The following is a 14,049-nucleotide window of genomic DNA, read 5'->3' on the forward strand; positions in this document are numbered from 1 at the left end:
GAATTAACACTTTCATTGACAGGAAATCGAAACACGTTCATAATGACCGGAGGAGTGAAACAGGCATTTGCAAGGATTATTCATTTTGTCAATCTGTATTTTATCTAAAATTATGTGCCTTCCTAAGAGTAATTTTTGGGTAGTGAACACAAAAGAATATATTTGTTCGCCCTAGCCATGCTAGGTGGATTGAAGTGGGAAAGTTTAAAATTACTTTTGTACTTGTATCTTTTGGAGAGGCCTTTGTGTCCCAGTCAGAAACGTCCAGTATGTCCCCCTTTTCAAGAGGAGGGTTAAAGTAACTTGCTAATATCTATGCTCTAATTTGCGCGTAAACATTTCCAAATTATGAATCTCTCAAAGAGATATTGGAAACTTCTTGTCTACCTTCTTAGTGAGTTAAAAAAAAAGACGTTTTGGGAGTTGTGGCAATTATGGATCGTTCGAAGAATCGTAGTCCCAAATCTACTGGTCCCGTGGCCGAGAGCAGCGGTTCGTTTCTCACGTATTTAAGTATTTCGGTGTAAATCATTTTACACCTCTTTTATGGCTATATTTCAAGCCAGAATTTTAATTAATTTGCTCGAATTATAAAAAAAATTATATATTGTGATATTTACAGTTAGCTCATTAACAGCGTTTCTTCTATTTAGAATAGGATGCACATGAACTGTGCCTGGGACTTCCTGATACCACCGTGTACATAGCAATCAATTGTCATGCAATGTACATTTCTCAGTGTTTGCTCACTACGCATGGATCTAGAACAACCAACGGTCTTGCTTTCAGATACATCTGTGCAAATCTTTTCATCAGCTGCGAGTAACTTAAGACTCAGCTGCCCACTGGACGACGGATTCATATCTGGCCAATCATTTTTCAAACTTTAGCTTTAAAAAATAGTTACATGATAATAGTTTAGCAGATGTTTAAGGGCGACTTGGACGACGATTACCGCGGTAGCCCACAATGGAAGACGAACACTGCTGATGCCACAGCCGTAGGATGGGCTGCCCGAAGACACGTTGTCAGCGCCGTTGCGATGAGGGTTCGAAGACGGAGGCCGACCAGCGCTCGGAATTATTGTCTGTACAGTTCGAGGTTCGGGCCACGGGCCAGTCGTTACGGGTTCTGAATCTTCATCATCCTCCCCGCTCGCATCTTCTTCTTCCCGACGGTCTCCTTTAGGACGTTTCCGTTTGCGCTTGCTGTCCTTCGAATGGGGCGCAGTTTTCTTGCGCGGTTTATTGTCGTGTCGTGCAGACACTGGAACAGTTGTTGTCTTTGGCGCCAGGTGCAGTTCTGAAAGAGAGTGCAGTGTTAGAGAAACATTTATAAATAAGGAAGGAATGACTCGGAAAATGTAATTATTCAAGAAGCTCAAAAACGTTTAAGAAATATCATTCATATATATTGTGACCTTGGATACGCGTCGTACAAAGTTCTTAGAAATAAGTGCGAAAAAGAAAATAGCAATCTAGACCTCAGTAACTATTCACACCTTTTATTTTGTTGCTTGTTCGTGCACACTCTTGTTGTGATATGTACTGTAACATATAGACCTATTAATAGGCAACGACTCTGTAAACCCACTCCCATGGGAACCAACGCACGCAACAATAGGACGTCCATTGCTAGGCAACGGACCAGTAAACACGCCTCCGTAACAATAAAGGCCGTGTTTTCTACATGGTCCATGCTAAGTGATTATAAAAAGTGTTCGGTAGTACAGAACAGAGTCTAGTTAGGTTCGAGGGGTCAGCCTGCCAGAACATGATTTTGGGAGCAGAGAAATTGATATTTGCAGACTAATGGCAAGAAATAAATTAGGCGGTGCAAGGAGGACTTCATGTGTGACAGCGAGACGGTTATAAATCCGTTGCCAGGATAAGACAAGTAAAGACTGAGAACTCTAGTGTGAGTGTAACGGTGAAGTCTGAAGTAGATCAGCGATAGCGCTGTAGTTGCCTGTAGTTCTGAGTTGTGTGAATAAGGTATCAACAAATCCAATCATCCAATCCGAAACCTGTCTTATAAGTCACGTGTACACCCCCTACACATGAGTGTTTTGACATATTTATTTAGCCTTCTTTAATATTTTAACAACCATTTTAGCATTAAGTTTACTTTGCTGGTTTTTAATTTGCGATACCATATAGCCTTCTGAGTGATTTTCTACATGCCTCTAACTTAGCTGGTCGTCTAAGGGCGCTGTCAGCGTTCAGATTATATGCTGTCGGATTAATAGATGTGAAGACGCTCGTGGAATGAGAATTGGCTGGGGAAACAGAAATACCCGGAGAAAACACACCACTGCTCTTTGTTCACCACAAAATTTATATGATCTGGGATGGAACCCTGACCGCCGCAGTTGGAATCCAGCAAATAACCGCCTGAGCTATTGCATGGCCTCCGATGTTTCGGAGGAATCGTCTGCCACATTTTCATTTAAATTTCAGTACGTCTACAAGCGACCTGTGGGTATTTTTAGAATGAAAACAAATTAAAAATAATGAAGGGGAAATTTTTGTTAGTTTTAACAACATAGTCACTCAGTATTTAGGTGTATTCTATCTATCCATGGCTGTACAGCCATTTGTCCTTCGTGGGCCGCATTTTCAGTTTCTTAATTAAATACACAGTCGGTAGGACTCCCTTGACGTGTGACAAGCCCTGCCACAAGGCCGCTGCCTACACACAGAATAAACGCAGACATCTATGCTTTGAGTACGCTTGGAACGCACGATCCCAGCGTTCGAGCGAACGGAGACAGTTTATGCCTTAGACCGCACGGCCATTGTGGTCGGCTAGACATACCCTATGCATACACGTAACTTTTATATTTTAGCATCTAGGCTTTTAGCAAAAATTCAGAACCGAATAGTAGAAAGCTTAATTTTTCCCTTGTGCCATTTTAGGTTCAGCAAGTCGTGCGAAGGAATATGTCTGTATCCAGGACCTTNATGGTCGGCTAGACATACCCTATGCATACACGTAACTTTTAGCATCTAGGCTTTTAGCAAAAATTCAGAACCGAATGGTAGAAAGCTTAATTTTTCCCTTGTGCCATTTAAGGTTCAGCAAGTCGTGCGAAGGAATATGTCTGTATCCAGGACCTTAGTGAAATTCGTTAAACAACAGTTGTTTTATGGTAGGTGGGTGTTAGCCCCACACTTCATTCTCAAGTTAGAGAATTGCCTTTGACGGTCATTTGAGACTGTATGTTTATATATGCAGGAGAAACGGGAAATTCAACATTATGTATAAGTCTAATTTGCTATTCATTTCATTACAAATTGCTTTCAAGTATATGGGAAATATTCTGCATGGTTCTTAAGTCTGCCGACAGAGGTAAGCATCAATTGCGAGGTGTGTTAATATTTCGGTGTCTCGTAATCTCTGGTTACAGATTTAATGGAGAGTGTCCGGGACAATTTTACCTGTTTTAGGAAATGTCAGCAGAAAATTACAACACTCCTGCTTAGTATTATTTTCTGACATAAGAATTACCCTGTGTAAATGTAGCATATATGATTTTGAAGATGTAATGTCAGTCAATTGAATGAGCTAAGTGCTCTGATTTCTAATACCCATGAAGTGGCAAGAGCTCAATGGCGAAGTCCCATTCCTTGGTGATCTCCAGCTTGAGGCCAGTTGGGCAAGAAAGCTGCATGTCTGTCAGGAGGGATTTTGTTATCTGGATTCAAGAGAACCAATTTCTTGTAGGAAGTGAAGTTCGCTCGCTTATGAACGGTGACCATATTTTCGAATGATCCGTGTTGTGTAAGTAGTAGGCCACTTCTTTCACTGTTTACAACTAGCAAAGATATGTGTTTGATTTTTACGTCTCAGTGGGCGTCATGAAGCTCAGAAAAGGGTACGATTTAGAATGTATAATATTCCAACAGCACACAATATTTGTATTACAGATATGAATGGTTCTGTTTATGGATCTATGAAGAACAAGTAGAAGATTATGTAAGATTTGAGGCTTTCACGGCGGTGACTATGAAGAAAGCAGTCTTCTGGGATTTGGCACCGTGTATATGTGGTGTTAACCGACGTTTCGGAGGAACGTATCGCCTCCATCTTCAGGGTAGAAGAAAAAATATAAGAAATCTGCAAGCGAAGAGACCGTGAGAACCGGTAAAAGCAGACTCAGTCTGCTTTTACCCGTTCTTCTACCCTGAAGATGGAGGCGATACGTTCCTCCGAAACGTCGGTTAACACCAAATATACACGGTGCCAAATCCCAGAAGACTGCTTTCTTCAAGTAGAAGATTAATATGATGGAGTTACAGTGTTTCATGTAAGTTTAAAGAACCAAAGGAAATTGTCTTATTTCTCATTTTTAGGCAGATTTTCGATGATGTTTCATTTAAGAACTTTGTTTATGGGTTTCGAAGCATAGGTCTTGTCTTTTTCAAGGAATGCCCTGTCAGATATATAGTAATCCGATGTGCTGAATCATAATATGCAAGAACACTTTTCTTGTAGTGACGTACTGCAATTCCACAGGAGGTGTCCGAAATTGTAATACAGTACAAAATCCCGTGTATTCATTTCTGTGGCTTCCGTATTCACAAGCGTGATCACACATGAACAGGAGAGAACAGAGATCACCAACATTCAGCCTAAGGGACATCAGAAAAAACACAAATATCGAGATCATTGATGTTCACGAAACGTGTAATTGCTCATTTGCGGACGAGATATCTGGTACGAATCCCAGACGAACTTGTAACGTGCTATTCTCGGTGTCATGAGCTTTGTCATAGACATTAAGGGTACAGGAAAACGTTCAACATTGAATGCAAATTGATTTGTTTAAGAGGTAAGGAGAACAGGATACAAGAAAAAACAAGAATTTAAGAAATAGGAGGTAATGACTGTAGTTTTGGGCTTTTCGACGTAGGGTAATCAACTACATTTAACTGTTGTCAAACAGAACATTTGCTTTTGCTAAATTATAATAGCAAGCTCCCAAATTACACCAACAAGCCATACATAAGGAAACCTTAAAACAGTTTATGCTACTTTTCGTACATAAAATTTAATATCCCCAATGTATGTACGAAAACAAAAAGATTAGAGTCAAGTGGTGCTACATATAGGTTATCCCTAATTCATCTCCTCCTGTTCTTCTGTTCATCGCGCCCTGTACTTCGGAAAATAACAACACTCTCCAACAGGAGTTTCTTTTACATACGAGTAGATGTAATTATATGTTATGTGTACATTTTTAAGTTTATTACTAAAATATAAATAGATTTTTTCATCCCCCAGAGATGTTGAGTGACATAGGTTTAAATTATTTGCTATTTAGAAAGGGGAATGAGTGTTATTTGGTTCTTCATAACTTTCAAGTTTCTGCCCATCACTGCTTTCGTGTTCGTATTCAGAACTTGCTTGAATTTGTCATGCGGGTTGCACTTTGGCTTCTACTTGGTCAGTCACTCATCTGAATTCGCTTGGCGACCCCCGAGTATTTCGTTCCCGGGTTTTCCGAGTTTCTAGTAATATGAACCACCCTGTTCATTACTGGATCCTCATTTAATATTTCAAGTAGATCCGAATGGTCTTCTCCGTGAGGTGAATTTGTCAAGAAATCAATCTGAAGACCTGGCCTTGCGTTCCAGAATTTTCTAGCAGACTCAGCAAGTTATGTTCATTCGCCTAGATAAAAAGTAACCTTTTTATCATTTCCTTCTCAGGAAGGAAGTTTAGTGTACTGTGATAATGTGGATCCCCTCGGGTAGAGGCGTTGGCAAACAGCATGAGCCAAACAAATGGTGCCTATTTATCAAATCTTCGAAGCTGGGATTTAAGGCTGTGTTGTTCCCTAATGGAAATAAACACCCTTCAGTGCCTACAGCACAAATCGTTAGTCCCATGGAGAAATCGCGTGACAGTGTGCAGTATCTTGTGGAACATATTCAGTCTGATAAGTATGTATTATTGGTGTATATGTGGAGATTTGAAAGTTATCTATATTCTGCTTCGTTAACAACTGTGCTATGCCAAATTCTGTTGTTTCCCCTGAAGATGGGGTAACCGAGCACGGGAAGAAACGATGGCCACTTCGACGAACGTTCGCTTCGGTGAGCAAATATGCTAACATTCACCATTTGGTTAATCCGTAAAACATTTTCTTGCTGCCACTTAAAATTAATGAAAATTGTGTTAAGTCTATGGATCGTGATGCCAGTGGAGTTCTCTGTAAATGAATGCAAGGATCAATGAAGCAAAGATCAAAGAAGGGAATATTTGTTTATCTCAAAATTAGCTAAATCTTGAGAAACAGCTCACAAGGTGGAAATTTAAGTGAAAATGAAGGTGCAGCTTGGATAGCACTTAAACCCGATAACTTAAATCTATCCAGAAATTTCAAGGCATAAAATTATGAGTCACTTGATAAGGAACTTTTCAATTCCTACCACTTCACCGGATGCACAATGTATTTAAAATATGAAGAAAGAAGTTTTCTGGGATTTGGCACCGTGTATATGTGGTGTTAACCGACGTTTCGGAGGAACGTATCGCCTCCATCTTCAGGGTAGAAGACCGTGAGAACCGGTTACCGGTTCTCACGGTCTCTTCGCTTGCAGATTTCTTATATTTTTTTCTTCTACCCTTTTGCCCTTTTCTACAGAGAGTAGAGGCCCAGATAGGGACGTGATTATTATTAACCTCTTTCTTCATTAAGAGACGTACTCGTAGTCTAGCCGTACCACTGACACCACCTGCTTTATTTGTAATCAAGATTTCTTTTTAGAGCAATTAAGCACAGGATGTAGTAAGGAACATTCAAGGGTGACTTAGCCCCATTCTTGGTTTCAAGAATAGGGCCTGCTTCACTGCTGCAGAAGACCAGGCAGGAAGCACCCCGCAGAGTTTTCCTGGAAATTCAGTTCGAAAGTTGACCGGCGGCATCCTTTGATAAAGTTACACTTGACAGGTTTTGAACCCCATAAGTCAAAAGTGGGAAGGCCAGCAACCCACGCTACTGGTATAATTTTTAAAGCAGCTGTCAAAAACGACGTTAAGACTTTTAAGGTTCAAAGTCCCGAACTAAAGCTAGGTGACTGGAGCAGTGAGAATTATGGTTAACTTCCTAAATTCGAATTGTTCCAATCAGCCGTAATTAGGATAGTAACTTGGAGGCGGAGTTGCAGCTGTGAAGATTTCTTGCTTCATAGCAGAGTCAGTCTGCTAAAGGGGTCTCTGAACAACTCACCAAGGGTACAGCCGAAAAATTAGCATCACTGGCAGTTGGGTTTAGAAGTCAAAGTTAAAACAGAATTATGTTTAAGTGTGTTACGGAAACAATCTCTGAATAACTCTGCAAAATTAAGTAGACGCCAAAAATTAGTGTGAATCTTAATTTGGCTTAAAAGTTTAAGTGAAAGTGTAATCACTTCTAAGTGTTGTGCTAAAAAAAGCAGTCGCTGAATAACTAGCCAGGGATCCGGTCGCAGAAGTTTGAGGGATTCCAAGTTGGTTTAAGGGATTAAGGACAAGTGCAGTTACATGTATATCAAGATCTGCTCAAACAGTGTGTGGTAGTGCCTAGCTATAAACACTCTTATCTTTCCCGTTAACGCGAGGTCCGTATTCACCCTGAGACAGGATCTCATCGCTCTAGTGCGAATGCAGTACCCTATCACCTGTAGTTTCCGGTTCATCCCCCCTTTTCCCTGATAAGTAAGCCTTTACAGTAAGATTGTAACGTGGATGGTCAGAAGGTTGTTAAGTAACGCACCGCTGAAGACCCAGCGTATGAATTCACAAGGCAACAGTAGAAGAATCGCCGTTTCTATGGAACGACCTGTAAACAACCTTGAGTTGAGTGCGCTACAGCAATAGGAGTCAAGCACGTAAGATGTTTTCTATGTTGTCTGTGTGAAGCTTATATAACGAGTATCTGATATAGCTTAGACTAGACTGAGAGTCTAGTGCAGAGTGCAGTGTGCCTCTAATTCTGTTGTTGCCTTGTTCAGTTCAGTTCAGTGCAGTTCAGTAGGTGTAAGCTAAAGAATTCGAGGATTCGTCAGGAAGACGTTCTTCAAGGCAGTTCAGCAGTTGATGTATTAACCTTGGGAGTGTTATAACTGTGTGTGACATAGACACAGCAGTCGTGAAAGTGTAATAACGAATTGTAGTTGACGTGTGAAATTATCCAACAAATAGATTTATCAGATCCGGAACTCATTATTTACTGTCGCGTTACCAGGAAACACGTGACAGTATGTATCTATGTGTACTGTTGTCTATCTGTCTGTCTGTCTGTCTTCGTCCACCCACCCATCAACGCATCCATCCATTTCAAGACAGTTCCTGCCTTGGCCCGCGCGGCCACTGTGATCGGCTCTATTTCCATATACTCCGTGGCTTGAGTCCGCAAGCGAACTACACCAGCCGAGCGACCGCCGCTTGTCGGCGAAGTTAGTACCAACTTTAGCGGATAGAGGGTCTCTCGTGGTCAGCGCAACAAATCCTCACGGACGTTAATTTCTGTTTTCAAGACCGGAGCAGGTATTTCCTTGAAATAACTCCTTAATTATCCTGAGTGAACCCCGTTCCAGACCCACTACTTCTCAGAAAACCTGGTAGCGCCGGGAATCGAACCCGGACCTCTGGATCTGCGGGCAGGAACTGTAACCACTAGACCACAGAGACGGTCTCTATTTCCATATAACTATTTAAATTTTTTATTAATTACTTCACTGCATTTTTAACATTACCGAAGAGTCACTTTGAAGGAAAGATTATATTATTTTAACGAGAAGTTTTTAGGTTTAAGAAGAAATGTTTCTTAAGGGTTACTTAGGCTTAATCTGTGAAAGGTGCTACTAAGTGTAGACAGATATTTGCCCCTCAGGCTGACGCCCGACACATCAGTATGTCTGCCACGCGCGTTTGTTTGTCGTGAAGTATCGCTTACGCTCAATTTGAAAGTAAGAACTGTCTGGGCTATTTCCGATTTTATTGAACACACTCATAAATTCTGCAAGACTTAAATTGCATTTCTTTGGTTTTACTTACAACCAGACCAAATGTCGGTACTTCGCAAGACGCAGAATGATTATAAAATAAATTGAAACTCCTTTGTTTCATGTCTTAAAGTTTACTTTCTTTTGTGGTTGTAAATAGCTGGACAGAATTATCGAAAGGGAACAGTTCGGGGAGATGCTGACTGAATTCGTCTGGCTCAGGACCGGGACAGTCTTAGGCATTTGGAAAAAATATTGAACTTTATGGTTCAGAGAATTCAGAAATTTCTTAAAGAATTTAGCTGCTGCCGGCTTGCAGAAATATATTAAGGCCTATGTTATTAGTGTTAACTACGTCATATCGAGTTTCGTCCATATCGGTCCAATATTTCGGACACCTTTAACTCAGCATTAGGTGCAAAACGTAACGCTGAGAAGACCCCACGTAAAATGACAACCCAGACAGCTTCACTTTTCTGTATATGTACGCGTATAATATCACTTTGTGATGATAACGCATTATATATGGGAAGTAGCAAGGAGTATGTACTGGTGCAACGCGCCTCCATGCAGTCATCACATTAACACTGCACGGAGAAAAGTAGTCATATTCTCGCCTCGGAAGTTTGTCTCTGGGGAGGGTTCGCCGTACGCATTGCATAGATGGGATCCAGGTCCTGCCTGGACGATGCGGAGACAAGTCTCTGCTCCTGGAGTGAATGGAATCCCTAACCTATATATTCGCCCAGCCTGTGTTCTAGAAGTTTAATTCAGTTTCTTGGGATGTGGTGAGACTTAGTCCACTTGGTACATCGGCCACTAATTGGTCTATTTTACCAGCCCCGAATGTGGAGCAGTCGGTGGAATGAGAATCGGCGTAGGAAACTGAAGTACTCGAAGAATACCTGCCCTAGTGCCGCTTTATTCACCACAAATCCCACACGATCTGATCTGGTCTCGAACTAAGGCTGCCGCTGTTGGAAGCCTATGACTAACCGCCTGAGCTATGGCACGGTCCTGTATCCTAGTAACTGTACTGACTAAATGTAGCAGTTCTTGAGAGATATGCTTTGCGTTAGTTCGTAAGAAAGAACGTATTTGCTTCCAGAACCTCAAGCGAATAAATTTATAATATCTTCCCGTTAGTTCATTCCCGAAAGCTGGTCAATAAAGGTCAAAATTTACCACGTAGCTTACGCTCTCCGACAGGTCTTATCGCCTTGACCAGCAGTTTCCAGTTATTCACGGCTTACAAAAGGCGCTGCTGCTGTTTCTTTTGGCTCAAATGCAGGCTGGGTTCTGACACGGGGAACGAAAATGCAAACAACACAATAAAGGTCACGAGCAACACAGTAAAGTCCAAGAAGCTGGTTATGACTTGCATTCGGGAGTTATCCGTTCATATTTATCCCCGGGGCACAGACTTGTGGGATTTCCAGTGGGGCTCATCAGCCTCTCGAGGAAAACGCTCGCATTACTTGTACAACTTAAATTACCCATACACCGTTTATTTCCACATTCATTCTAATTAATTAATTAATTAATTATCAAATCATTCGATGCTACATAGCCTGACTTATTGTTGAAATAAACTAAAATTATTTATAAATATGGCACAAGAAGGCGCTTATTCCTTATGGGAGTAGATTGATAACTCATGAAAAAATAGGTACACGGTATATGCACATCGTTGTGTTCAGAGAATTAGCTCAGTAATTAGTATCGTATGCAATGTCTGCAACACTCGAATTCAAGTACATGTGTAGATAATTTTATTATTTGATCTAATGGCCACTCACGCTGAGAGAACACACACTGATGGTTCAATTTGAGTGTCTCATGGCGGTGAGTGTGACGAGTACTCTGTACTCAGACGTTACGACATTTAGTCTGATAGCAATTTAACAACTTTTCAGAGGTTTATGACGGACGGCTTGACCACACAAGCTGAAGAATCTTCATGTTAAGATTCGTTACCAGGAAACGTCTAATGAAAACATGGCACAGGAATAGCCATTGTTGAGAGCTGTTACCAAACAACTACTAGTGAAAGTAGACTGAAAGACTTTGGGTGAGTTCTAGGGATCTGTGAAACGTGGACATTTGCAGTGACGCCGTAATTTCTTGTAGTTCCGAGTGACGTACATGAGTACTTTGAACGTATAACTTATCCATACATAGCCTGTGGTGACGGAGAGCGAGATAATATTGTTACATGTACACCCGTTGCTAGACGACCTTCCGGTTTTTAACATAGTGCCTCAACCAACCACGCTACCGAGTACCCCATAAAGCCATGTGGTCCACTGAAGGTTAACCGCAGTTTCTACAATATCCCACAGCTGTTAGAGCAGAGTCTCAATAGAAAATGCAAAACATTCTTTAGTATGAACATTACTGTCTTGTGGCGTATGACGTCTTGTCTGGTAAAACTAACAACGATTCGGAGAAACCTTTTAGCTCAGTCTTTTACCCTCAATATGGAGGCTGCAGATTCCTTCAAAACGTAGGTACATTTCCACCAGAATACGTGTCGTAACGTCCTAGAATGAGACTAAACTTCACATTCACCGCTGTCATAACCTCAAATCTCACTTATATTCAGCAGTTTTAGAATTACGTGTACATGAAATGAGGATACACGGAAACCCCATCCCCTCAAGTATTTAAGTTTCCTTCTGTGAAAGATGCTAAGTGAGAAATGACCATAAGACTTGAGTGCAATACTTCAACTTACCTTGTAACCTCACGCTTCCCTCCACTTTACCCAGTGCATTCACAGAGGCACACACGTAAGTCCCAAAATCGTGTTTCTGCACGTTGAGGATCTTGAGGTTCATATGCAACGAATAATCGTTGATCGGCACTTCTTTTATCTCATATTTACCGCTCTCCATCAATTTCTCGCCTGAAAATAATTAAAAAATATATTTAAACACTAATAATTAATCATTAAGATCTCTAACACAACTAATTTATTTTTGAAAACATGTTAACAAGATTCATATGTCTAGACATCTGTCCATATACCTTTCTCAGAAGAACGAGGAGATAAGAGGATAATATTAAAACCGATTTTAGGATATATGTTATGAAGGAAATACATGTCTTTGCGCTCTCTACAAAGTTTTTCTTAAATGTTATTTTAAAGTAATTTCTTTAGTTTAGCATATTTAAAATTTGCCATGTACACGTACTACCATACATCTGACACATTATAACGTAAACTCTTATGCAAGAGTTTCAGAAGATGGCGCCCCTGATATGAAAGCTCAATTTCTGATATTATCCTGAACTGAATCCGTCCACCTCCCACCCTAGCAACGTGTTTCCCTAATAACCGTCTTCTTGTTATCCTTTTGTCTCCTAGCTTTCCCAAACAGCTACTTTTCAGGAGGTTTCATCTCCGAAATCCCCATATTGGGTGGCCTATGTTCATCACACACTTCGTCCTTATTTAAAGTTCTCTGACCAGTGTTTAGTTCCTGAAATATTTCCTGAACATATTAATCATTTCATTAATTTATAGTATCTTCAGCGTCCCTCTCAGTAACTGAGGTACATGAGGTCGAATTCATGTGATTATGAATGAATAATGAATTTGATATGATGTGGAAGGAAGTGTAGTGTGATCTAGTGTACTGTCACGTGTATTACTGACTATAGACGGGGTTTGGGATGGTGAATATATTTATTGACCATTAAGAAGAACTGAGCCCTTCTTGAGAAGACGTCAATTGGGAAGCTACTCAAGAAGCTCCCAGCATTTCATGGAACCCAAAGGTTCGTCACCGTGCTCACAAGAGTCTCCAGCGGTCTGTATCCTGAGTCAGATCAATCCAAGCCATACCATCTTATCCCTCTGAGATCCATTTTAATATTGTCCACCCACCCACGCCTTGGTCTTCCCAGTGGTCTCTTTCTTTCCGGCTTTCCCACCCATATCCTATATGCAATTCTCATCTCCCCCATCAGTGCTACATGCCCTGCCCACCTCATTCTCCCTGACTTGATTATTCTAATTATACTTGGAGAAGAGTATAAGTTATGAAGCTCCTAATTATGCAGTTTTCTCCAACCTCCTGTCACTTCATCTCTCTTCGGGGCCAAATATTCTCCTGAGCACCCTCTTCTCAAATACCCTCAGTCTATGTTCCTCCCCTAATATCAGAGACCAAGTTTCACACCCATACAAAACTACAGGCAAAATTATAGTTTTTTATATTTTAATTTTTATGTTTTTGACAGCAGACGAGAAAACAAAAGGTTCTGGACTGAATGGTAGCAAGAATTAAACAAGTTCAATCTTCTCATGGTTCAGTTTTTGATCTGTTGTCGCCGTTCCCATATATCTGAACTGTGCCACATTTCCAAAACATGTGTTTCCTATCTTTGTCACGATTTTCCCCTGCATTTCGTTGACGAGACAGCAACATATACTCGTACTTAGTTTTCTTTGTGTTTACTTCTAGACCAATCTCCTTACTTGCGTCAATAACAGTTTGTGTTTTTTCCTTTATGGTGTCTATATTATCACCCAGTAGATTCACATCATCGGCGTAGACCAACAACCCACTTACAGGTAGTAACTACAAATGTTTATTACACTACTGCTGATTTCCGCACTACAAATCACTCTACACTAAGTCCTCTCAATCTGTTTTCACTAGTCTTTACGTGGTAACAGCTCTCCACAATGTCTGTTCATCTGCCGTGTCTTCACTAGATGTTTTCTGGTAAACAATTTTAGCAGTGGGGATTCTTTAGCTTCCGCTGTCCGCTGAACACTCAACTCTCAGCTGCTTTTAGCGTCGACTGTCTTCAAGAGAACTCCTCGCCACGGACCCCACGCAAAACACCGTGATCTTTTGTCAAGAATACGAATCTATTGCTCCGCTACCTAGCAATGCTTATCTGCGAACGACATAGAGAGCACTCTTGCGACGCTAGTCCTATTGTTGCGTGCGCGTAATTCGAGCGTAGCCTAGAAATGTGTCGACATGTCACAGCACTGCGCCGGAATTTCCATGGCGGGACAGATTAAATCCATGAGGGA

The 14,049-nt window shown here is 41.0% G+C and overlaps 1 protein-coding gene across 1 annotated transcript in view; it reads right to left on the minus strand.

The window, feature by feature from the left end:
• Positions 1-683: 683 nt before the first annotated feature.
• The window catches only part of LOC111870755 (lachesin), a gene marked incomplete in the record, with an annotated part of 273,318 nt that continues 259,952 nt past the window's right edge, over positions 684-14,049 (minus strand). Inside the window, 2 exon segments of the mRNA XM_033753994.1 lie at positions 684-1,302; positions 11,731-11,901. Of these exon segments, the coding sequence (XP_033609885.1) occupies positions 893-1,302; positions 11,731-11,901 (581 nt within the window).

Source organism: Cryptotermes secundus, unplaced genomic scaffold (assembly GCF_002891405.2).
Source record: "Cryptotermes secundus unplaced genomic scaffold, Csec_1.0 scaffold263, whole genome shotgun sequence".
NCBI lineage: Eukaryota > Metazoa > Arthropoda > Insecta > Blattodea > Kalotermitidae > Cryptotermes > Cryptotermes secundus.